The 27,554-nt window shown below is 37.3% G+C and overlaps 1 protein-coding gene across 17 annotated transcripts in view; it reads right to left on the bottom strand.

The window, feature by feature from the left end:
• LOC122056526 overlaps positions 1-27,554 on the bottom strand; it is a 50,403-nt gene that overhangs the window by 8,086 nt on the left and 14,763 nt on the right. For all 17 annotated transcript variants that reach the window (XR_006133206.1, XR_006133207.1, XR_006133209.1 and 14 more), the window contains 8 exons: positions 27,280-27,366; positions 9,190-9,293; positions 8,980-9,030; positions 7,572-7,743; positions 7,168-7,473; positions 4,363-4,566; positions 3,768-4,277; positions 3,461-3,670 (listed from right to left, as the gene is read on the bottom strand). Coding sequence is in view for 13 of the 17 variants with exons in the window: in XM_042618512.1 (XP_042474446.1) it covers positions 3,461-3,670; positions 3,768-4,277; positions 4,363-4,566; positions 7,168-7,473; positions 7,572-7,743; positions 8,980-9,030; positions 9,190-9,293; positions 27,280-27,366 (1,644 nt within the window). In the remaining 4 variants the exon portion in view is untranslated. The remainder of the gene's footprint in view (positions 1-3,460; positions 3,671-3,767; positions 4,278-4,362; positions 4,567-7,167; positions 7,474-7,571; positions 7,744-8,979; positions 9,031-9,189; positions 9,294-27,279; positions 27,367-27,554) is intronic.

Genomic DNA, 27,554 nt, shown 5'->3' with positions numbered 1-27,554 from the left:
TGAGATGAAAATAGTCATAGAAAGTTCACCAAAGGCTCCTAATACTATATATATGATCCTAGGAAGTCAAAGGGCAAGTCATGATTTAAATTACAAGCAAATAGGGAAAATCCTTTGCACCTTCAATATGCAGGGTAGAACAAATAATAAATCATAAATCATAAAGACCATTAATACCAAGGGACGCCATTAGAGGGATTACAACTACAAACATAATTAAAATGTAAATTTTTAAGGAGCGTTTAGTTAACTTAATTAGTTCTAACCTGTTTTGGGTATCAATATCTATTGGTTTAAAATTTCAAGCCATAACGGAGTTTCAATGTATGACCGAAAGGATACCGTTTTAGTACCATATCGTGCATGCCGATATGGTTTGGATATTTTTTAAATATAAAATATTTAAAAATAAAAAAAAATACATATGATAAATAAATAACTCCTATTATATATTTTTAGAATTAAAATAATATATATATATATAATTAATGTGATAGTTTTATTAGGGTTTAATAAAGCCTGTTTAAATTATCCCTACTATACTTGGGAGTTAATTGAAATTATTAAACTATGGTTTAATTAAAAAATTTACCAACGCGCAACCAACCTCCCGCCACCTCTTCGATGCGACAGCTGGGGTAGCACAACCTCTCCGGCGCTGCCGAGATGGTCGCAACCCCTCGGGAATGAGATGTTTCACCAACATACAAGGGAAGGATTGTTTGTTCTTCATTTATGAGTTACTGTGCCCAAATAGCTTTTTCTCCTGCAAGTTGATATATGATGCAACCTTTTATCATGCTTAAGGTCAAAATTTTATTAATTTGGTTGATTTTCACACTATATATTTTGGATCATGTTTGAATGATTTGACTGCTAAGGTGTAAATATCATGATGACATAAGTGTTTGGCACAACTTTGATACAAGCATGATAATTTTTGGTACATAGATGGACACAAAGTACTAATATAAACGTGGACATAACTTACAATTATGTTTGCTAAACCATGAGTTAAAGATATGTAATTCACTCATAAATATATAATTGGATTATTGGGGATTAGTAATTTACAATAGAATATGATACATAGCTTAGCGCATAAACAATTGATAGTTTTAACCTTTTTTTACTATGTGTCAAAATCATTAACAATAAAAAAATTATATAGAAAAATAATTTTTTTCTAAGTTTAGAGCATTCAAATACACTTCCTAGCCAAGCTTTTATGATTTTTAGATTTTTATGAAAAACATAATTCAAATTGACTAAAAATAGTGTCATCGAATAGTAGCTTGCTTATCATGCTTTTAAGTATTCACTACATCATAAAATGTCTTGATAATATGCTTAAATATCATAAAGGTATATATTTGTTGCAAAAGACAAGTCTTAGCATGTACTTGGCACCTTATGATGCGCCTTTAAAACTTTTTAGCTAGAAATTACAATTTGAGTATATGCATGACTTAAAATTTATTCTTGGAAATTACCCCATAACCAAAGGGTTACAACCAGCAAACATGATTAACAATAGAAAACAGAGAAGAGGAAGAAAATGCTCGAATCGCTTGAAGAACTCCTCCTAAATGCTCCCGATATCTCCTTTGTGCATGGATGACCTCGGAACAGCTTCAAAGTCTTCTTCTCTACCGCCTTGGAGTCATTGGGTGACTATAAATCGAGCTCGCTGGCTTTGATCAACGAATTGCCTTTTATAGTCGCTGTATTGGATGCTCGCCACGGGTCGTGGCGCTAGCCACGGCCGCATGTGGCGAGGCGTGCGCGCTAAGATCCCGTTGCCACAAGCTGTGGCGCCCGTGGCACAAAGGCCGAACTCGCCACAAGCTGTGGCACTGCCACGGCCGCCCATGGCATGGCAGCAGAGCCTACCACGGGTCGTGGCACTGGCCACGGCCGCTCGTGGCGCTGGCCACGGCCGCTCGTGGCGCTGGCCACGGCCGCTCGTGGCGCTGGCCACGGCCGCTCGTGGCGCTGGCCACGGCCGCTCGTGGCGCTGGCCACGGCCGCTCGTGGCGCTGGCCACGGCCGCTCGTGGCGCTAGCCACGGCCGCTCGTGGCGCTAGCCACAGCCGCTCGTGGCGCTAGCCACGGCCGCTCGTGGCATGTCAGCAGAGCCTGCAACAAGCTGTGGCACTAGCCACGACTGCCCGTGACAAGCCAGGGCTCCTTGACTTGGTCATTTTGTTCCCGTATCGATCCAATCTTCACTCCTATCATTCAAAATAAACGAAAGCAGTATCTAGGAACAATAAAACATGAAATGAAGCATAGAATCAAATTACCTCGAATTATATATGCAAAAATGGGTTGAATGTAGTACGAAAACATGATAAAAACCTTATATACTTCACACTTATCATATATATTTTATTTATTTATTTTAATTCTAAAAAAATATAGTGAAATTTTTATTTATTTATTTATTTTATGGGATGCCGCAATCCCATTTTTTCTTTTTTACTTTTTAAAAAATTATTTTTAATTTATTTTATTTTTTATATTTTAATTTTTTTAATAGTTTGATTAATTTTTTAATTAATATATTTTATATTTAAAAAATACTGAAACCATATCGGCATAGTATAATACAATACCGAAATTGTATTATTCCGATCATAAACCGAAACTTCAGTATGGATCGAGATTTTAAATTATGCTTGAACAAGTTGTATGCTAGAGAAGGGGATTATCTCGAGGAATGTTAATTACTAGAAATTTTTGAAGGTGTGGCATACAAGGGGTGACACAATGGACGCGTCTCAGGTTGTGTAGTAGAAATAGGTCTTCAAACCATGTTATTTCTTATTAGCATTGTGTTTCATTTCTTTTATTATTCAATTGCATACAAACACTTTAATTGATTACTTAATCCTACATAAGGACCTAATAATAGTATGAAAAATAGCTAATTTGATATTTTAGGAGTTACTAATGCAATTGGAAACCGTCAATAGGGGAGGGTATTCATTAGCTCTTATGAATATTGTCTGGTTTCAACTCAAAGAATATAGACTCTCTATTACTTAACCAAAAATGACAAACTACATGGTATCAATTGAATAAAATAAATAATAAAAGATGCTAGACAAACATGTATGTGGATTTATAGTGTCCACAATCTTAACCTGTGATACTATTTAAGACTTTGTGAAAAGATTCTCTTTTGAAAAAAAAAATAAATCTTTTGAAAAATTAAATTATACAAGTCAATTTTTTGTTTGATTTTATTGGTTGTCCCTATTAGGCAAACTTGAACGCTCAAAATTTTCTTAGATGGCAGAGTAAGTAACAGAGTTGAACCCTAAATTTCAAGGATAAATGAGGCTGCACGATTGACCATGTTAAGAAGTTAACTTAAGAGGTTAGAAAAAATGTAATACATGCAGTAGAATAAATACGGAGGAAAATAAGGTAAAAGTGAGAAGCGTAAACATACAAGAGTTATCCCACGATATATAGATCCATGATGTAAGAAAGACCAGGCTCCTAGTCCAGTATAGATTTCATATATGCACAGTGGCTGCCCTGTCCTCTCCAATTCCCCTTCATCACGTTCATAAGCATCAGCTTTCTGCTTTTCTGATTTTCTTGCATTGCGGTAAACATCTTCCCATGATCCTGAAGTTTTCTCCATTCTTTCATCCAGCTAAAAAAATAAAAGAGAACATTTAGAAGCTGACTTCAAGTTGATCTTCTCATTCTGAGTCTTATGAAATTTTCAGAATTTCAAGCATGATATATACCTCTTGAATTTCTAAACTTTCCAAGTCTTCAATAGCTTCCATTTCATAAACATCAATCCAATCTGATTGATTAGGCAAGTCTTCTTTGTAAGTCTTGTTCTCAAGCTGAGAGCCTTTATCCACCAGCCGCATTAAAAAATGTTCCTCTAACACATATACAATGCTTGATATTTGTCTGGAACGTTCATATCTTAAAGAACTGTTATTTACCATAGTATTATTTTGTTTAGTTTCTCTCTCAATGTTCCACCACCAAGTCTTTTGCTGAATATGAGAGGTGGAATATGGAAGCAGTGTATCCGAAGGAAAGTGAAGAATGCTTTCAAGAAGCTCAGCATAACCAGAAATGCATTCTGAAGCAAGCATGTCCATGGAGAGTGACCTCCCATGTGAAGCAACAGAATGAGCTATATTTGACAGCGTATTATCTGTTATAAGAAGAGAGAATGCTCTCTCCAATGTATCTAGTCTGCTGGGGTGAAAAAGAAAACCATGGACACTATCAACAACCTGAAATTTTATTTTAAAAAAAAAACTTTAACAAGACTGAAAACAAATCTATTGAACATATGTAAAGTTTCATGATTGTGCTCACATATTTCTCTATTGCAGTAAAATTAGGAGCAACAATGGGAATTTCAAATGACATGGCTAGCAACAACAGTGGAGGAAAACTTTGTTCCCTGTTAAATGGCCAATATAGGACAATATCAGCCATCAACAGAAAACATTTCACATCCTGATCCATCCTGTATTGTCTCACAGAACCATCTGGAAAACCCATGCGGGAAGCAATTTCCTGTTCAGAGTAAGTGAATCAATTTCACATAACCTCAATACAAATATTAGTAACAGTAGTGAAGAGATAATTATAGTATAGCACAGTAAAATTTATCCAAAAATAAAAGAATTAATGGATTATGGACTAAATGAGCAAGCACAATAGATGTGAGAAAAATTAAATAAATAAAAGCTCGGAGAATTTTAAGCAGGTGTTGAAGAATATTAGAGAAGAAACAAATCAGCATTGAGTTACAATAAATCGTGAATGATCTTTTATAGTTTTTTCCAAGGTTTGAAGTGTCGAGTCATGCCATCCGAAACAGCTAGAATTTACCATTCTAGTGAGGAAGCAAAATCGGCACAACACGCAAACAAATTTTGCATTCGTCATCCGCCCGCAATCGACGTCTCCGCACCGCCAGAAGTGTCGCAGGACTCTTCCGAAGGCGGCGGAGGTGGCGCACAAGCGCTGCTCGTGGGATCGCTGTGTTGCGTACACGTATTGTTACAAAAGAAAAAAAAAAAAATTAATTTAAATAATTCTCAATTAGAGATGTGATATTTTGAATAGGGACTTTTATAAATCCTAATTAAATTATCCCAATAAAAAATATATTTAAAATTTTTTAAAAAAAAATTAATTGATATTATAAAAAAATTCTTTTTTACCGTTTTAAATTTATTTAAAAATTCTAATAAATCATATTTATATTCTGATAATTTTTTATTATTATTTTATATTTTTTTACTTTTTAATTGACATTTTGATTTTTTTTTTACTATTTTAAATATATAAGATTTAAACTAATAATTAACTAAATGAATAAACAATTAATTTATATAATTATGATGTATCAATTTTAATTTGAGTAATTAATACATCTTTAAAGAAAACTATATTTAATTATTTTTTTTTACCATATTAAGTTGTTCAAATAACTTATAAAAAATCAATATACAACTTATTTTTAAATTATACACAATAAACATATTTATCTAATAATTACTATATATATAAATAAAAAATACCAAAACTGTATCAGCACGATACGATACCGAAACCGTATCGTTCTAGTCTGGGACCGAAACCTCGACATGAGTCGAAATTTTAAACGTTGGTTTTTTCTATAAAACTTAAAGGGAACATCTAGAAGATGATTCCAGGCAAATAAAAGTGGTATGCAACCATCACTAAAAGATAGATTCTTCCTTTGGCCTCTACATCCAGAGAATTAAATGTAAGATAAGTCAGTCAAAATCAAATGACTGGATACTATTATTCAGGATTCACCCTCAGCTCTCACAGTGAAAATCAGTCAATGATACCTCACCTCTCAACACCCAATTCTCACCAATGACTTGACTCTCCTTGACATGCTGGATCATTCTCTACCAACCAACAGCTATCAAGATGGCTTTCCTCCAAGATGTAATTTCATGACATGTTTTATGAAAATCAATATATTTATAAACATTATAGCCCATATCTGTTAATTTCTTGTCTCATTATGCAAAGCTAAATGGGTGTTTACAATGCAAAATTGCATTCAAGTAAAATTCAAGCAGATAAAGGATGGACATTGAAGAGTGATAATCATGTATCTTCTGTGTGAATTTAGACTAAATTCTTAAATTTTTCCATCACAATACAGTAGCTAAGCATAATTATGCACACAGAAAAACAAAGATGACTGGTGCCAAGACATTAAATACAGATAAATTCACCAAAAAAATAATAAGTCAATGCTGTTGTAAACTTGTAATAATAAAGTCTTGAAAGCATGAGAAAGATTTGATGTAATAGTCTATCTTAGATTGATATTTCCAACTAAGCCAAAAGTCAAATGAGGAAGGTAGCTATCCATAATTCCAGTCAGTTCATTCACACTTCAAATAATCATCCACATGCAAGGAAGATTTTTTGAAGTCCAGTAGAGCTATGGATATTTAAGCAGTCGATCAATGAGCTCCCAATCATATTGAGTAAACAGTATAAATAACAACAAACAGTACTATAATTGACAAGCATTTACTTGAAACTAATTTGTGCAGATAGCTAATTGTTGCCCTAGTTTTGACTAATTTCTAATTTGTTTCATACAAAAAAAAAAAATAAAGACAATGGTTTGTTCGAATAGAATCCTCTCAAAGCATTCTGCAGAAAAAGCTAAGTGCAAAAGAAGAATTAGAATGAAAGGGGAAAAAAAACCTCAATAACTCAAATGAAAAATAAATAAATAAATAGCCTCTAAATAGAGTTTCAAGTAAAACCTTAGTTCTCAGAGGAATAAACCATGATATTTCTTTTGGAGATTATTTTCTTGTGGCAACACATTGCCATTTAGTACATTAGGATGAACACTTTCAATAAGTTCCATCATTATGTAATTTATGATGTTTATTATGGACATTGACTTTGCAGCAACACATTAAAAAACAGAATGAATGGTGCAAACTTCAAATATACTTATTAGTGCACAATCATATATATATAGAATTGTGTTATTTATGATGTTTGTTATGGACATCTCTGCATATATGTGTGCATGTGTATATCAATAAGATACACTGATTGCTCAAACATGGCATACTATGAACCTATGAATTTACCCAATACCTGAATAGTGGAGATAGGGGCATTTGTTGAATTACTGCACAAAAGGACAAATTTTATTATTCCACTCAAATCTCTAACTTTTTTGACCTGAGATAAGGCATGCACTGCAGTGTAATCCCATGATAGATCATCATAGACAAAGTAGTCACTAATAATTAGAATCAACAGGTCACTCTCAGAAAATTCAAAATCTTTCCGCAGTTGTTTTCTTGAGTGACTTGCAATATAGTTCTCAGTCTCCTGAACATCCACTGGATACCCAGGAATCACAAAGAAGTTCCCATTATCCAGCAAGCTGTACAGAATCTGACAAAGATATAATTAGTTGTCAAATAAAGTGTTGATAAATCCTAAAGAAGTTAATGATTCTCACTAAGTGCAAGAATGATAGGGAGGTTCATTACTGGGAAGGAGAAATCAGGAAAAACAACAACATCAGCCCTAGCAAAAGCACTTCTCCATTCACCAATAAGACCTTCCCAGCCAAACTGAACATAAAGTGGGAGACGCTCCCCAAGGATGTCTTCATGAATAAGCCATATGAGTGGAACAGATGCAAAAGGCTCTTGCATAAGCCTGCAAACGTAGAACAGAGAAGTAATTTTTCTAAGTATAAAATAGCAAGTAGTTAAGCAAATAAGAATTCTATATGCTGAAAAAAGAAGTCCTTTGTACCAGCATTTTTCTTTTGTCTGTACAGAGCCCAGCCCATCCACAAGAGAAACAGTATAAGTTACAATTATATCAACCACTCAAGTCGTGTTGGAGTTTCAGTCATTGACGATACTAGTTTGGTATCGTACTAACGTTTCAATATATAGTATTGTTGGCGAATTGGAGATGAAAGAAGGGCAAAGGATAGCCCGGTGCACGAAGCTCTCGCTATGCGAGGTCCCGGAGAAGGATCCATTGTACGCAGCCTTATCTTGCTTTTTACAAGAAGTTGTTTCCAAGATTCGAACTTGTGACCTTTAGTCACAAATCAACAACTTTACCGTTGCGTCAAGGCTCCCCTCCAAATGAAAGAAGGAAATAACAAAAATAACAAAAAATAATAAGACAACTATATGCTTAAGTTTACACTTGATGTTACATATGGAACGGTACAGTTTTGACGTTATCATGTATGGAGACAAATCTACAAAATAATAATTAAAAAAAAACATTATTTCAATTTATGTTGACCTATATTAGCATGACATGATACTCATCAATATGATTAACACAGTGACACAGCAACACAAGCATTATCAGTGCACACACTAGTATCAAGTTTCGATAATTTATCAAAATAATACGTTTCAAATGTGTCACCTAACACAGTACAAGATTTCAAACTATTATTTAAACACATAAGTAAAAAAAAGCCATCATTCTGTCAATTATTTTAGTTGCAATTAACTCAAGCTTTCTGCAATTCATAAGATATGCTGTGTCAGAATGCCCTCCAAATGACAAACCTATTGAGGTATGATTGATTCCCTCAAATTTATTAGTTAAGATGCTACCTATTACAAAATTTATGATTAGACCGAGATTAATATCTTTAAGTAATTGAAATCATTACATAGAACCATAGCATCAGTCCAACAGAAAACTAGTCAGTTTTCCAGTTTAAAAAATAATTAGAAGGCAAGGAAGTTGCTACAATAATCATGAGAGGTGGCCTTTATCCATTTTATCCAAACAATAGGAATAATTTCAATAATCTCATATATCTGTAATGTGGTATTCCATGTTGATACGAGAGACCTTTTTGACTAAAGAGACACAGGAAGCTGTCTAATTAAAGATTAAAAAAAAAACAAGTACCTTGAAATGACCTTCCTGCCTCCAAGTGAACTCACAATCACACCTTCATAACTAGGTAAGAGAAATCAAGAAAGCAACAATCATAAATAGACTCACAAAATTGTAACATAAGACTATCCAGCGCATAGTGATGATATATTTACCATAAGCATCAATCACTAGAAGTTGAAAAAAGGAAACAAATCAGAATTATCATGATTCATAACTCACTTTGACCAATCGACAGAAGATAAATTTTCAATATTCAGAAATGTTAGTTGCCAGCCAATATTTTGCCACAAGAATTGGGAAGTGTTGTCCTCTAAAATGAATACCTGATACAGAATCATTAAAAACAGATAAACCATTGGGGGAAAGAGAAGTTTCAACTAAAGATTAGATTTAATCAAGAAACATGACAGGTAACCACTAGTATGTATTGCAGAAGTAGTGAAAGATTTACGCCTTGTTTAGTTGGACTATTTTCACCCAGTTTTAATTTTTCATTTTTTTTTAAAATAAAAAAAGGTTTCTCAAAAAAGTGTTTGATAAGGTAGGGGTGTAGTCGAGTCGAGCCGAGCCGAACTCTTGAATATTTGAGTTTGGCTCGTTTATAATCGAGCCGAGCTTGAGCTTTATTTAACGAATATATTTATGGTTCACAAGCTTATTCGAACTTTTATCGAGTCTAAACGAACTTAATAAACATAAATTATAAATTTAAATATTTATTAAAAATTAAATTATATATTTAGAGAAAATTATAATATTCTTATTAAAATTTATAATTTTATTCTAATAAATAAATTTAATATATTTGTCTATATATTTCATAAGTAGAGTGTAAAATCTATAAATTAAATATCAAAACTATTATTTTTTTATTTAAAAGTTTATTCATAAGCTTAACGAACATGTTCACGAGCTAACGAGCCGAATATTGTGAAGTTTGAGCTTAGTTTGTTTATCTTAACGAACCTCATTAAACAAGCTCAAACGAGTTTTTATCGAATCGAGTTTCGAATAGCTGAGCGACTTGATTCATTTACACCCCCTATGATAAGGTGATTTCTTTGAAATGAGATTTTAAAATATAAGATGAAAAAGTAAAATTTAATAGTCAGAGAGATAAAGTAATTTTCTAAAACTTCATTTTATTTTTAAAATGTCAAATCAAGAATAATAAACTTATGCAAATAAAATAGTAGTAATATTTACTATTATATTATTATTATTCACAATTATTTATATTATTTAATTGTTTATTATTATTATCATATTATTTAAGTTTTATATTATTAAAAAAAGTAGTCAGGTGCATGAAGCTCCTGTCAATGTGGGTCCAGTGAAGGGTCTATTGTAAGAGGTTGTTTGTGAAACTCGAATCCGTGACTTCTAGCTCACACGGCAGTAATTTTATTGTTGCAGCAAGGCTCTCCTTTTTAATTCTATATTATTATTAACTATTATTCATTATTATTTTAATTTTCTATTATTATTATTTAAATTTTCTATTATTATTATTTTAATAGAATAGCATAATAATAACATAACAATATATTAAATGACAAGTACTATATAATATAATCATATCATATTATATACTATAATAATATAATACTATATATGTTATGTAATATAAAATGTATTTTTTAATTTAATATAATAAATTTAATATTATAATATAATATATTATTTATGATCAACCAAATAAATTTGCAATTTTTATATCGCTACAACTAAACAGGTTTTCACATTTTTTAATTCTTAAAAATTGAAAATTATTTCCTCTTTTCATATTCTCTGTTTCATAGAAATGAAAAATAGAAAGAAAAAAAAAATTCAAGAAGCAAACAAATGCTTATAGACTACAAATAATTAGAATCCAATGGTTGGGCAGATCCTTGATTTCAAGATACATAGTAATCATGAAACTATTCAGATGCAAAATTAACAGGAAAATCAACAAGGTGAATTTTCATTGTTTCTGCAAATTAATGAATTGAGAAAATATGTATGGATTAGTCCATTTACAGAGAGTTTAAGTTTTAAGATATGTAGTCACCAAATCATATTTAGCATGTACTAGAGCAAAGAGGTTCTATTATTGAATCCTATTCAGTATTAATTAAGCACAACTAAAGACTGATCAAACCAATGAAAGTGTTGGTCTTGGACTAGTTTTGTTTCTCTGCCAGGAGTTATAAAACATAAAAGAAAAAAAAAATAGGAACTTTCCTGGCTTAAGTTTTTAGGATAATAGTTTAAGAATATAAAAGATACAATGGCATGACAAATTAAACAACAGGAATACGATTAACTATTAGATTCTCCAAGAAATGCTTATGCACTTCAAATTTATAAACAAGAATACAATGCCTTGGTAAAACCAAAGATGATACTAGGATATGCATTCCACGTTGGTGTATGAAAGCTTGTAAATTTTCTACATACAAATAAAATGGATTAGTTTGTAATTTCAATTCAAAGTGGACAATCTGTTGTCTTTTGCCCCAATTACAGCAGCAATGACTTGAGTGTTCATCACATTTTAGGGCCACAAACCAAAGTGATATACACTATTACATTCCACATTGGTGTATGAATGAATGTAGATTTTCTACACCCTAAGTAAAATGGATTAGTTTGTAATTTCAATTCAAAGCAGGCAATTTATTTCTTTTTGCTCCAATAACATTGAGTGTTTGTCATATTTTAGGACCACAATCCAAAGTGTCTGAAAGAAGAATTAGGGGAGCACATTTTGCTAAGTGTTAGTTTGATTCTATACACGAACGATCAACCATTGAAATATGTGGATATTGTGGAACAATAAATATGCCTTCAAACTGGTGCTACGGGAGAATACATACAAGTAACCCCTAAAAAAAGTGATCATATAGGCATTATAGGTGTATAATCATATTTTTTGATCTATAATATTCAGTGCAATCAGTAACCAATACTATACTCAGAAGAATGTGAACAAGGTTTTCAGTTTCACAACATTTCCCTGTGTGTTCCATAAATAGCAATATACCTCAATTCATAACAAACTAACAACACAAAATGTTTTAGTCAATGTGAATTGAAACAGGAAGCAAACCTAAAGTGACCAATACATGTGCCATCACTTTGTTCCACAACATGCCAAAAGGTTATCTCACATCAATTTCGTGTGCTACTGTGAAAGTATTATACATGTGAAGAGCTCTCAGTTAGAATTGTGAAAGAGCTCTCAGTCAGTCAGTCAGGATGGTCCGTTTCCTAGAGAGAGAAACTCCAACTTCTCTCTAGCATTTCCGGTCATCTTCCACACGGTGAGGTGAGTGACTCCTAGGCTATTTCTCCGACAACTTTGGAAGGCTCTTCCCCAGTTTACTCTTCCTCTTGGTGGCAGTCATCCACTCGTGGTGGGTGGCCTCTCTCCGGGGTGTCTTGGGTGGATTTGGAGGGTGCAGAGAGAATATCATACTGACTATATCGGAGTTTTCTTCTCCGGCATAGGGGTTGTCTTCTCACCGGTATTACCATTCATCTATTCGGTAAACTTGTTTCCACACCTCTCCCTTTTTACTTCGATTTTCCTTTGGTTTTCCTCGGCTTCCCCTCCCTCCTCTTTTCGGGCTCCCGAAGGAAGGGTATTGTTCAGTCAACTTTCATTGCAGCACACATCTTTGGAGGTTTTCCGACGAATAGCTTCTCAGGCCAACACGTTCCATGAAAGGAAACTCCCTGGAAATTATTGAGCATTAATGTTCATTAATTGCAAACTTTAATTGGAGTATTGTAATTTTGGGAAGTTAGTGTGGCAATTTTGAATTGGTTTCGACTGGGACCACAAGTCCTATTTTGCTTGATCACGGTGATTGCCTCATCTGATTGGTTTCAGCTGGGACCACAAGTCTTGTTTTGGTCAACGTGAATTGAAACAGGAAGCAAACCTAAAGTGACCAATACATGTGCCATCACTTTGTTCCACAACATGCCAAAAGGTTATCTCACATCAATTTCGTGTGCTACTATGAAAGTATTATACATGTGAAGAGCTCTAGTTAGAATTATGAAAGAGCTCTCAATCAATCAGTCAGGATGGTCCGTTTCCTAGAGAGAGAAACTCCAACTTCTCTCTAGCATTTCCGGTCATCTTCCACACGGTGAGGTGAGTGACTCCTAGGCTATTTCTCCGACGACTTTGGAAGGCTCTTCCCCAGTTTACTCTTCCTCTTGGTGGCGATCATCCACTCGTGGTGGGTGGCCTCTCTCCGGGGTGTCTTGGATGGATTTGGAGGGTGCAGAGAGGATATCCTACTGACTATATCGGAGTTTTCTTCTCCGGCATAGGGGTTGTCTTCTCACCGGTATTACCATTCATCTATTCGGTAAACTTGTTTCCTCTCCTCTCCCTTTTTACTTCGATTTTCCTTTGGTTTTCCTCGGCTTCGCCTCCATCCTCTTTTCGGGCTCCCGAAGGAAGGGTATTGTTCGGTCAACTTTCATTGCAGTACATATCTTTGGAGGTTTTCCGGCGAATAGCTTCTCAGGCCAACACGATCCATGAAAGGAAACTCCCTGGAAATTATTGAGCATTAATATTCATTAATTGCAAACTTTAATTGGAGTATTTCAATTTTGGGAAGTTAGTGTGGCAATTTTGAATTGGTTTCGACTAGGACCACAAGTCCTATTTTGCTTGATCACGGTGATTGCCTCATCTGATTGGTTTCAGCTGGGACCACAAGTCTTGTTTTGGTCAACGTGAATTGAAACAGGAAGCAAACCTAAAGTGACCAATACATGTGCCATCACTTTGTTCCACAACATGCCAAAAGGTTATCTCACATCAATTTCGTGTGCTACTATGAAAGTATTATACATGTGAAGAGCTCTAGTTAGAATTATGAAAGAGTTCTCAGTCAATCAGTCAGGATGGTCCGTTTCCTAGAGAGAGAAACTCCAACTTCTCTCTAGCATTTCCGGTCATCTTCCACACGGTGAGGTGAGTGACTCCTAGGCTATTTCTCCGACGACTTTGGAAGGCTCTTCCCAGTTTACTCTTCCTCTTGGTGGCGGTCATCCACTCGTGGTGGGTGGCCCCTCTCCGGGGTGTCTTGGGTGGATTTGGAGGGTACAGAGAGGATATCCTACTGACTATATCGGAGTTTTCTTCTCCGGTATAGGGGTTGTCTTCTCACCGGTATTACCATTCATCTATTCGGTAAACTTGTTTCCTCTCCTCTCCCTTTTTACTTCGATTTTCCTTTGGTTTTCCTCGGCTTCCCCTCCCTCCTCTTTTCGGGCTCCCGAAGGAAGGGTATTGTTCGGTCAACTTTCATTGCAGCACACATCTTTGGAGGTTTTCCGGCGAATAGCTTCTCAGACCAACACGTTCCATGAAAGGAAACTCCCTAGAAATTATTGAGCATTAATGTTCATTAATTGCAAACTTTAATTGGAGTATTGCAATTTTGGGAAGTTAGTGTGGCAATTTTGAATTGGTTTCGACTGGGACCACAAGTCCTATTTTGCTTGATCACGATGATTGCCTCATCTGATTGGTTTCAGCTGGGACCACAAGTCTTGTTTTGGTCAACGTGAATTGAAACAGGAAGCAAACCTAAAGTGACCAATACATGTGCCATCACTTTGTTCCACAACATGCCAAAAGGTTATCTCACATCAATTTCGTGTGCTACTATGAAAGTATTATACATGTGAAGAGCTCTAGTTAGAATTATGAAAGAGCTCTCAATCAATCAGTCAGGATGGTCCGTTTCCTAGAGAGAGAAACTCCAACTTCTCTCTAGCATTTCCGGTCATCTTCCACACGGTGAGGTAAGTGACTCCTAGGCTATTTCTCCGACGACTTTGGAAGGCTCTTCCCCAGTTTACTCTTCCTCTTGGTGGCGATCATCCACTCGTGGTGGGTGGCCTCTCTCCGGGGTGTCTTGGGTGGATTTGGAGGGTGTAGAGAGGATATCCTACTGACTATATCGAAGTTTTCTTCTCCGGCATAGGGGTTGTCTTCTCACCGGTATTACCATTCATCTATTCGGTAAACTTGTTTCCACTCCTCTCCCTTTTTACTTCGATTTTCCTTTGGTTTTCCTCGGCTTCCCCTCCCTCCTCTTTTCGGGCTCCCGAAGGAAGGGTATTGTTCAGTCAACTTTCATTGCAGCACACATCTTTGGAGGTTTTCCGGCGAATAGTTTCTTAGGCCAACACGTTCCATGAAAAGAAACTCCCTGGAAATTATTGAGCATTAATGTTCATTAATTGCAAACTTTAATTGGAGTATTGCAATTTTGGAAAGTTAGTGGGGCAATTTTGAATTGGTTTCGACTGGGACCACAAGTCCTATTTTGCTTGATCACGGTGAGGCACGGCGATTGCCTCATCTGATTGGTTTCAGCTGGGACCACAAGTCTTGTTTTGCTTGATCACGGTGTTTTGCTTGAACACGGTGATTGCTTCATCAAATCACATTTTGTTTTCAAACTTGGTGAGTGGTTGGCTTTTCTCCTTGATTCATTCACGTTAACTACTGTACCTAATGGGGAAAAAGAAAACAGGGTTCAAGTATTCACCTTTGAGTCAAACCAAGGACTCATTTGAAGAGTGTAGATTTAGTAAATAGAATTGACTTTGACGAAGGCGCTCCTCACGTTGGCGTTTCTGCTGATGAGGTGGCTAGTGATTTAGCAAATGTTTGGGCTAGAAATGCAGCTTCTAGTGACCTTCCACACAACCTCTTGAGCAGCAAGCTGCAGCTGCAGCGTTACCGCTAGAAGGAGGAGATACTATGTCGGAGGTTGTGCAATAAGGGGAGAAAGCTAATCCATTGGAAGCCAATGATGCTGCAAGAGCTTATAACCATCCTACTCAACTGACACAAAAGAAGACTTGGGCAAGCTTATTCAGGAACAACCGGAAGCCAACATCAAGCGTGTCTTTGGAACAATACGAAGCTAAAGGCGAGAGACTATCTTTCGATTTTGATGATATTGATGACATTGAAGACACCCTAGGATTTTGTCTTGTTGGTTGTTTCATGGACCAACATCCAGGAAGAAACGAAGTCTATACGATAGTCAATCAATGGAAAGTTCCCTACAAATTTTTCATGCACAAAAGTGAGTGGATGGTCTATCATTTTGATACAAAACAGGATTGAGGTGGAGTCTTACAAGGAGGGCCTTATTTTGCTTTCGGATTTCCCATTTTTTTTTACGATTATGCCAAGGTGTTTTCTCTTCCATGAGGATGGCCGACTTGTTCCAGCTTGGATCCAAATCCATGGTTTACCACCAGATTATTAGTTACAGAAAGTATTGAGTATGATTGATTCAGAGGTAGGGAAACCTTTATATACAGATAACTTGACACAATTAAGGGAGCGGCTGGAGTATGCTCGTCTCTTGGTGGAGGTTCCGATCATTGGGGTAGAGTTTATGAGGTACCAATCACGTTACTTACTAGAGTGTAGATTGATCACAGAATTGTTTATGAAATGGTGCCCAAATATTGTGAGATTTGTAAGAAAATTGATCATCGGAAGGAAGACTGTGGTGGTACGTCTCAATCAAATATGAATGCGCCTCACGCAGGAAGACCGAGGTCCAAATCAACGGATCACTGGGGGAGAAGGAGATCGAGACCGAGATACAGAAGTCAGGCAAGTCAAGCCAATCAATAACCGCATAATGTGGAGGTTCCGATCATTGGGGTAGAGTTTATGAGGTACCAATCACGTTACTTACTAGAGTGCAGATTGATCACAGAATTGTTTATGAAATGGTGCCCAAATATTGTGAGATTTGTAAGAAAATTGATCATCGGAAGGAAGACTGTGGTGGTACGTCTCAATCAAATATGAATGCGCCTCACGCAGGAAGACCAAGGTCCAAATCAACGGATCACTGGGGGAGAAGGAGATCGAGACCGAGATACAGAAGTCAGGCAAGTCAAGCCAATCAATAACCGCATAATGTGGAGGTTCCGATCATTGGGGTAGAGTTTATGAGGTACCAATCACGTTACTTACTAGAGTGCAGATTGATCACAGAATTGTTTATGAAATGGTGCCCAAATATTGTGAGATTTGTAAGAAAATTGATCATCGGAAGGAAGACTGTGGTGGTACGTCTCAATCAAATATGAATGCGCCTCACGCAGGAAGACCGAGGTCCAAATCAACGGATCACTGGGGGAGAAGGAGATCGAGACCGAGATACAGAAGTCAGGCAAGTCAAGCCAATCAATAACCGCATAATGTGGAGGTCCGGTAGCACAGAATGGATTGGAAATTGTGGTGGTTGAACCTCCCCTAGATCATGAAGAGGTGGTCGCGCAGGATGTACATCATAAAAAGACGTCGAATCCAGAAGAGTTGTCTACTATTCCAAAAGTTTCAAGTAGTAAGAAGGTCTTTTCCTCTCCAGCGGATCATCAATCCCAAATAGCTAGTAGTGGTGCAACTCGATCCCTCATCTTCCGCTGCATCAGTGACCCTGTGATCGACCTCTTCAACATCCTCTCATGCTAATTCCGTGAGTAATAGAGTGAATAACAAGGAAGTGATTGGAAGTACAACACCCCTATAAAGTGGACGACAACTACGAGTCCGAACAGCCCGATTGGAAGGTGTCAAATAAAGGTAGCTGCATGCAATATTAGGGACTTTCACAAGTCCCTAAAACATGAGGAGTGCACCACTTCCTCAAGTAAAAAGATATTCAAGTGATGGCATTATTGGAGACGAAGTTGGACGGCAATTCTCTTGATCCTATTATGCATAGGCGGTTTTCATGTATGGAGCATATTCAAAATTTTGATATGTCTAATCATGGACGTATTCTACTTCTTTGGGACTTATACAAAGTTGATTTGGATATGCTCTCGATGACCAAACAATTCATTCATTGTCGGGTTTGGCGTCGGATTTCCGGGAGAGACTTCTTAGTGACACTTGCTTATGGACTTCATTCCATTGTTACTCGGAGACCGTTATAGGAGGCTCTTACAAATCTTGGGGGGTCCATATCAGAACTGTGGTTGATTCTTGGGGATTTTAACTCTATTATATCGACACTAGATAAACAAGGGGTTCTTCGGACACCAATTATGAAATGCGGGATTTCTAAATTTTTACTCAAGTATGCGGTTTGATAGATCTTCCCTCCATTAGATGTCGACTTATTTGGAAAAATTATACAGTTTCTTGTAAATTAGATAGAGCTTTGGTGAATTCTTTTTAGTTAATGGAGGATTTCAATGCTTATACGGAGTTTACGGAGTTTACGGTGTCCGGGTGCCTCTCGAACCACTCTTGCACCATAGTGCACACTCTAACGATAGATCTGTAGGATCGGAAAGAACGCTAGAGGGGTGAATAGCGATCGTCGAAAATTCAATTAAAAACATATATAGGCGGAAGAATAAGAAGCAATGCTAACACGACAAAGTTTTTACTTGGTTCAGAGCCTTCAACGACTCCTACTCCAAGGTCCGCACACGTCGAGTGCTTTCGTTGGGCAATCCACGAATAGTTCGAAATGGTTACAAATTGCAAGTACAAGAACTATAAAACAGTGTTACCGACAACAAAAAGAAAAGAATCTTGATCGCCAGTTGTCGAAGGAGCTTTACAGCATCACAGGAGCTTTTTCAGAGCACCGAGCAGAAGAGAAAGTCATTGCAGTTGTCGTTCTGAAGCTCCGAGTCGAAAGCCTTTAAATAGGTCCATTCCGGGCGCCTAGAACCCCTCCGGCCTGGAACCCTTCCGAGCGTCTCCACGAGACCAGAGCCTAATCAAGATCTCAACTTAGGTTTTCCAAATGGACCTAAGTTGGATCAACGTCTACAATTCCCTCAATGGGGAACGCGTCCTCACAGGAACTCTCCTTCAGTTGCTTACCTTCACTTACCACTTACAGTTACTTGACTTGCCTCCGACCCACCAAGTCTTTCCACCAGTTGTCAGGTTCGTTGACCCAACTGGACTTCGATCGGTTGTCAGGTCCCGTGGACCCAACCAGACTTCTTGCCAAATATCAGGCCTCACGAACCTATCTGGACTTCCCGCCAGATATCAGGCCTCACGAACCTATCAGGCCCGCAAACAGCAACCCTAGCTAGATTTCAGCCTGGTGTCAGGTCCCACAGACCAGTCAACTCCTGCACACTTGGTAGAAAAGGTTAGACAAATAACACATCTAACATTAACATATTTGTCATACATCAAAATCAGATTATTAGTACAACCTGCACCAACAAGATCGACCTTCAAACCGGCCTTTTAAGTGTTAGTACCCTGAGGTAGTTTTGATATGATCAACCAAGTCAAGTTAGGTTCTGTTATGTTTTGATGCTCTATGTTTAAGTGTGCAGGAACTTAGGAGCACAGGATGTCAAGTGAAAAAACAGCTAGCGAGAAGGACGGCACGGAAGAGAGTCGACGGGCTCGGTGCATCCAAGGGACGAGGTACTGCGGAAGAGTACGCTAGCGGACGAAAAAAAAGCGCATGGCGTTTCTGAGGGACGAGAAGCCGAAGCGGAAGATTGCTCGAGAAGGCCAGAAAATAAATTCGGGTGAGCCCTATTCCGGATGGCCGAAATCACCCAAGTAAGGGGAGCCGAAGCGGAAGACCTGGACCCAAGCGAGCGGAACCAGAGCGGAAGACCCGGACTGAAAAGTCAACAGGAGGTTAACTTTTGGGTCCGGACGCCTGGACGAATCCAGGCGCCTCGCCCAGCGGGAGCTGTGTCGACCCAGTCTGGGCGCCCGAAACCCTTCCGAGCACTCGAACTAGAAACTTTATCAAAACGCGACGTGGCACGTTCTGTTGTGACAAGGATAAAATTCTATCTACATCCAGGCACCTGGAACCTTCCAAGCGCCCCGATCAGGGCTATAAATATAGCCTTAATCCAGTAGTTGAAAAATAACACCTGTAAACAATTCTTTTGTCTGTTCTACTACTGTTTGAGCTGTCAACGCTGTAAAAGGCTTCTCCGTCTAACGGAGACTTTGATAGTGATCTCTAATTACCTTGGATTAACAATCCGATTGCAAACCAAGTAATTCCTTTTGTGCCTCTGTCTTTAGTTTACTTACTATTTCTTTTTATACAAGTATTGGTTTTAATAAAGCTGTAAAGTTCGAGGAAGGTTCGTTTTTATTTGTAGGGGTATTCACCCTCTCTACTCTGCCGCTAGGGGACCAACAATTGGTATCTGAGCGAGGTCGCTTCAGGAGGACTAACCGCTGATCGAAGCACAAGAGATGGTTGGACCCAACATCAACCCACCGAAGTTCGAGAGGGAATTCACGAACTAGAAGAAAAAGATGGAGGTATTTTTAAGATAGATTTTGATTTATTACTAATTATGAAATTTAGTTTTATAGCACCAGAAGGCAAAGAAAAATAACAACGAACAAAAAAGGAGCAAGCCGACTTCGTGACAAATGGCAAAGCAGAGTTTCACCTGCTTAGCGTTTTACCACCTGAAGAAGTCAACTGAATCGGAACCTACGAGTAAGCCAATGAGCTCTGGGAGAAATTCCTGGAAGAACTACATAAAGGGACCTTAGAGGCAAAAACTATTGAGACGGGATCTGCTCCAAAACCATATCAGTAACCTCAGATTAGAAGAAGGCAAAATCGTTGCACGCCTTCACTCAAGGATCAACGAACTCATCACCAGACTAACGAATCTCGGAGAAAAGATAATCAACCGAGATTTGCTAAAGTACGCGCTTAACGTCTTTCCTAGGACTTATGAATGGGTATCCTTAGTAGATGCTTATTATATCTCTAAGGATCTAGAGGTAAGTACTTTAGAAGAGTTATTTTCGACATTTGAAGTCCATAAAACAAGATGTGCAGATCTGAAGGAGCTTGAGCACAACATTGCATTAAAGGCAAAAATGGATGAACTGGAATCCGAAACTTCTCTCAATGATGACGAAACGACGTTCATGGTAAGGAAATTTAAAAAGTTATTTAAAACTAATAAATTCAATCAAATGCAAGATAAAAGAAGAAAAAGAAAAGTAAGAGCTACCACAGCAATGAAGAAGGGCACGTGAAAGATAACTGCCCTAAATTGAAGAGCAAGGACAAGAACAAGTACAAAAGACCAGTCCAGACAAAGCATCGAAATCTAAAGACGACGTGGAACGAAACGTCGTCCGAGTCAAAGATCGAAGCCCTTGCCAGACTTGCGCTAGTAGCAAGTCGCCAAGAAGAAGAAGATGAAGCAAGCTCATCCTTAATGAACATCGAGAGCATCGATGAAGGGAGAGCATCATCAGAGGAAAGCAACACTACAGGGGGAGCATCAGAAATCAAGAAGGTAAGTCAACTACAGTCTCTACCTCCTGACCAATTATTTAAATTTATAAAAATGCTGTCGAAGAGTTCTTGCAAATTACAAATAAAAAATAAAAAATTATTAAAAGAAAATAAAGAGTTAAAATTAACCTTAACAACATCTTGTTGACTAGAGGATTTCGACAAAATAAAAATGAAAATTAAAAATTGAAAGAAGAAATTAAAAATTATGCATACTCACATGTTCGACAAGTTAGAAAATATAATAGACTAAATTGTCATTTTAGATACCATAAGGGTCAAATTAGAATAATATCACAGAAATATGTTCCTAGAAAATTTTTGATTATTCCGGTAGAAAGGGATCTATTTTGGATTCCAAAATCATGTTTAGATTAAAATTTTGTTTATGCCTTATTTTTTTTATCTAATTCTCTCAAATAAATTGTTTTGCATAATTTTTGTTAGAAATTAATTAGAAGTTAATTTTTTTTAAAGAGAATTATATCACTTATCTATAAGAAAATTTCCAAATTTTTCTAACCATTAAATTATTTTTTTATGAATTATTTAACAAAAATCATATTTTTCCATTTAAAATTATTTCGCAGAGTTATTGCTTCAGACTTTATTTTTATGAGAAAGATTATCATACTCTCTGTTAAAACAAAAAAAAAATATTTTTTGACCATTGTTTTAATTTTCTATGATTTTTTTCTAAAATCATATTTTTTATATTAAAAATTTTAGAACTTTTAATTTTTGAAACTTTATTTTTTCTACAAAGTTACTTGCTATAATGCATTCTCAAAAAATATTTTAAGATTTTTTTTAGGTTAATAACAATTTTTAAGCATTTTTTTTTAAATATATCTTTATATAGAAAAGAATTTATTTCTGCTTAAAATAATATAAATTTTTTTTGAAAATTTTATATATGACCATTCAACTATTATAAAAATTTTCAGAATTTTTCTAGTCTAAAATTTTTTTAATTTAATTTCCCAAAAATAGTTTATGAATTGAAAATCCAGATTTTTAAAAGTTACCTACCTGATCTTTTCTGGATGATTGCCAGTTTTTTTTAAAACCCTTAGACTTTATTTTTATTTCAAGTTATTTTCATGAAAAACACCTATTTTTAATGTGATCAAAGGGGGAGAAGTGGATATTAAGTCTAGAAGAAGAGTAATTTATCTGGTAATTTATCTAATTTATCTAATTTTTGCTTTTTGTACTTGTAAAATTTATTACCTTACTATTGTTTGTTTCTTGATTTACCCTAACTTAATTTGGGATTGCTCACATCAAAAAGGGGATATTGTTAGTACCCTGAGGTAGTTTTGATGTGATCAACTAAGTCAAGTTACGTCCTGTTATGTTTTGATGTTGTCTAAGTGTGCAGGAACTTAAAAGCACAAGAAGTCGAGCGAAAAACGCAACTAGCGAAAAGTAGGGCTGTAAACAAGCCGAGTCGAGCCGAGCTTTAGGGTGTTCAAACTTGTTTGATAAGATAACCGAGCCGAGCCGAGCCGAGCCGAGCTTAAAATGAACCAAGCTTTTGAAATGAGTGTTCAAGCTTGGCTTGGTTTATTTTTTATGAGCTTGAGCTTGTTTGAAGCTTGGCTTGAGCTTTGTTCGAGCTTGGCTTAAGCTTGGTTCGTTTAGATGTTGTCAAGCTCTTAATTGAATCTTGTTTGATTGTTTGAAACTTTTAATTGTTTGATTGGTTATTAAGATTGATAATTTAAATTTATTTATTTATTTATTTTATTATTTATTTAGCATATTGAAAAGAGTTTTATTAATAAATATGGTTCGTGAACATTGTTCACGAACGTTGTTCACGAACGTTAACGAGCTGAACACATATGTGTTCAAGTTTGTTTGTTTAGTTTAACGAACTGTTCAAGCTTGTTTGTTTAATTAATTTTATGTATATTGAACGAACATAAACAAGCTCTTACCAAGCCGAACACCAAGCTTGTTCACGAACGCTTGGTTCATTTACAGCCCTAGCGAAAAGGACGGCACGGGAGAGAGTCCATAGGCTCTGTACGTCCGAGGGACGAGGTGCTGCAGAAGAGTACGTTGGCGTACGAGGAGGCACGCGACGTTTCTGAGGGACGAGAAGCCAGAGCAGAAGGTTGCTCGAGAAGGTCGGAAAATGAGTTCGGGTGAGCCCTATTCCGGATGACCGAAATCACCCAAGCGAGCGGAGCCTGAATAGAAGACCCGAACCCAAGCGAGCAGAACTGAAGCGAGATTGACTTTTAGGTCCAAGTCGGACGGTCCGAGCGCCCGAACTTGGTCCAAGACCGGGCACCCCCCGGGCGCCTCACCCAGCGGGGGCTGTGTCGACCAGGTTCGGGCGCCCGGAACCCTTCAGAGCACCCGAACCAGAAACTTTATCAAAATGCGATGGAGCGCGTTCCGTTGCGACGAGGATAAAATTCTATCCACGTCCAAATGTCTGGAACCCTTCCAGGCCCCGATCAGAGCTATAAATACAGCCCTGATCCAGTAGTTGAAAAACAATACTTGTAAACAATTCCTTTGTTTGTTCTACTACTATTTGAGCTGTCAACGCTGTAAGAGGCTTCTCGCCTGGAGGAGACTTTGATAGTGATCTCTAATTGCCTTGGATTAGCAATCCTTTAATTACAAACCAAGTAATTCCTTTTGTGCCTTTGTCTTTAGTTTACTTACTATTTCTTTTTATGCAAGTGTCAGTTTTAATAAAGCTGTAAAGTTCGAGGAATGTTCATTTTTATTTGCAAGGCTATTCACCCCCCCCCCCCTCTAGCCGACCGCTAGGGGACCAACATCAAGTTCCTTAATATGTGGTCACTCAATGAAAGTTTCACCGAGTTTGTGTTGGACTCATGGTCGGCCCCGGTTATTGGGAATGCTCTATTTATTCTTAAAGTGAAGTTGACCCATTTGAAAAGAAGATTAAGGGAGTTAAATAAAAACCATTTTAGGCACATTTCGAAGAAGACAAAAAGAGACAATGCAGATTTAGAGGAGATACGGAAAGAGGTCCTAGCAAGAGGAATTATTTCCATTAACTATAATCATATACGGAGGACGACCACTCCACTTGCAGAGGCAGAGAAACAATTTTATCAACAACGTGTGAAGAATATTTATTTAAGAAGCTCCGATAAATGTACTAAATTCTTCCATAATGTAGTGAAGCGGAATAACAAGAGAAATGTCATCATCACACTCAAAATGAAATGGGGAGCAAGCATCAAGCTTGGGTGAAGTGGCAGATAAATTTGTAGGCTTCTTTCATGATCTACTTGGGCAAAAGGTGGCGTGTGACCCTATGGAGCGGTGGTCTTCCTGGAAGAAGGCTCGCTCATGGTCAATCTAAGGACTTAATCAGGCCGGTGGAGGTAAAGGAAATTAAAGCAGCCTTATACGACATTGGAAGTGACAAAGCATAGGGTCAGATAGATATGGAACGAAGTTTTTCATCTCATCTTGGGCTGGAGTTTATCGCAGTCATTCAAGATTTTTTTTAAGAGTGGTGAGCTACTCACACAATGGAACCATTCATTGATATCTTTAGTGCCAAAGGCGGACCATGCCCTAAGAGTTTCATATTATCGGCCTATCTCCTATTGCAATGAGTTCCACAAGGTCATTGCAAAGATACTAGTCAGGGGTTTTGGGGGACTTGTTGGATCCGGCGCAAGTGGCTTTTGTGAAAGGGTGATCTATTGGTGACAACATTAATCTCACTCAAGAGTTGCTACGGAAGTATGCACGTAAAAGAATATCCCCGTGATTATGATCAAGGTTGATTTGTAAAAGGCATTCAATCCAATAGATTGGGATTTTCTCATAGTGGTCCTTGTTGGTTTTAGTTTTCCCCAACGATATTGTGGATGGATTAGGGAGTGTGTAACTACGGCCTCCTATTCTATTTCTCTAAATGGCGGCATCTATGGATTCTTTAGTGGGCGTCGCGGTCTAAGGCAAAGTGACCCCCTATCTCCCCTACTTTTTGGTCTGTGCATAGAAGTATTATCACGTAGGTTGCAGGTCGCCTCCTTGATGCCCTCTTTTCACTTCCATCCTATGTGTAAAGAGATTGGCATCACCCATCTTGCATATGCCGATGATTTTATGTTGTTTGCATGGGCGGATGAGTCCTCAATAAAAGTATTGGCAAATTATTTGGAGGTTTTTGGCAATGAAATGGAGCTTCGAGCTAATTTATTGAAATCTCATATGTATATGGCGGGGATTGATGATAGAATGAAGGATCAATTGCTCCAACTTATTGGGTTCCAAAAAGGAACATTTCCATTCCGTTACTTGGGGATTCCACTAGCGGCGGAGAAGTTATGGATTGTAAACTATGGGTCATTACTTGATACTATTACAAAGAAGATTAATTCTTGGTCAAAGCATGCTTTATCATATGCGGGGCGTTTGGAGTTGGTGAAGACGGTGCTTCAAGGAGTGGAGTATTATTGGCTTTCTATGCTCCCTATTCACGGCGTTGTCATTGAAAAGATCAAAGCAATATGTCGCACGTTTGTGTGGTCTTTAAAGCATCCTCATATTTCTTGGGCCCCTATGTGTCTTTCTCGACACGACGATGGTTATGGACTTCATGACCTTCATGCATGGAATGAAGCTCTTCTTAGTAAGACACTATGGGCAATTCAAACCAATGCGGATTCGCTATGGGTAAGATGGGTGCACCAACATTACCTCAAGGGGACTGGTTTTTGACAATATGAGGTCAAAGCCTCGGACTCTCCTCTTATCAAACGGCTTGTGACCATTCGGAACAAAATTCAAGGGGCTACAAGTGGAAGTGGGGAGGCGAACATGTTGTTGTTTGAGTGGTTTGTGGTGGGAAAAATGGGACTGCAAATGCATATGGTTTCTTCATTCCGAGAGGTCCTGAGGTGGCGTGGGTATCATTGGTTTGGAGGCCCAAGATTATGTCGAAGCATCAATTCATTATATGGTTACTTGCTCATGGGAAGCTACAAACAACGAATAGAATGTCATACAAGGAGAACAAGACTTGTGTGCTTTGCCAATGTCAAGACGAGTCAAATGATCACTTGTTCTTTAAGTGCTCTATCATATGTGCTCTTTGGAACAAGGTGAGGAGTTGGTTAGAGATAAATTATGAAGTTAACTTTGTGGCGGAGCTATTTCACATTCTTGGCCAACACTACAAAAGTGCAAGTTGGAAAATGAAAGCTCGGCATCTTAGATTTTCCAGTATGATCAATGTTATGTGGGAAGCCCGTAACAGGTGTCGCTATAAGAAGATGTTGCCTGATGTTGATAGGATGCTGCGCAAGATCCAAATTTGTACTGTTTTGTGGATATGTGCAAACCGTAGTGGTGGTTGTAGTGTGCAAAGTTCGAAGCTTTTACCTCAACTCCAGTTTTTAACTACCGGTGGCCAAAGCGTGGATTGCATTGCGTGGCTTGCTTGCTTGTTTCCGTTTTGTGCATGGATTTGGAAATGCATGGATATGTGATTGGTGTAGGGGATGTGTATGTTATGGAATCTATGTGATGTGCATGGACATGGATAATGTATGTTTTTGTGATTGGTGTGTGTGGAGTCCATGTGATGTGCATGGACTTGGGTGTGCATGCATGTGTGTGTGCCCATGTGATGTTCGGTGGAGTTTTATCTCACATGTAGAGGTAAACAACTCCATGCTATGATTGTATTTTGCTCTCGCTGACGGAGGCAACAACCTCCTGGCGCTTTAATACATTTACCTATTTCTGTGAAAGTACTATATATTGCCATATATGTTACATTACATTCTGATTGAAAGTGGAATACTACATATCAAAAATTATCAAATTGGAGGAAAGGTGTGCTAGCACCTGCATAAAAGGCACAACTGTGGATAGACACATTAACTGAAGCAGGTAACAAATATTAAACATGAAGAATACTATCTTATAGAAAGACAAATATTCTAACCATGAATGTATATCTCAAATCCATAAGACTTTTCACCAAAGTAAATAGCATCACCAGATCTGAATCCTTGTATGCACCTTCTATAACCTGAGGCAATTAACATTGTGGTATAGTGTCATAAACTGGTTCGTTCCAATTTTAAAGTAATGTAGGAAAAAAAAATCTAATCATTCCTGAAGCAAAGCAAAAGCAAAAAACAACGAATGGATTTGTGAAACCACACCATATATGCATTTCTCATGCATCTGTAACTGGTGAAACCATTAAGTTGGTCA

Source organism: Zingiber officinale, chromosome 3B (genome assembly GCF_018446385.1).
Source record: "Zingiber officinale cultivar Zhangliang chromosome 3B, Zo_v1.1, whole genome shotgun sequence".
NCBI lineage: Eukaryota > Viridiplantae > Streptophyta > Magnoliopsida > Zingiberales > Zingiberaceae > Zingiber > Zingiber officinale.
The sequence above is the reverse complement of the archived record's forward strand: the minus strand, read 5'-3'. Positions and strand labels throughout refer to the sequence as shown.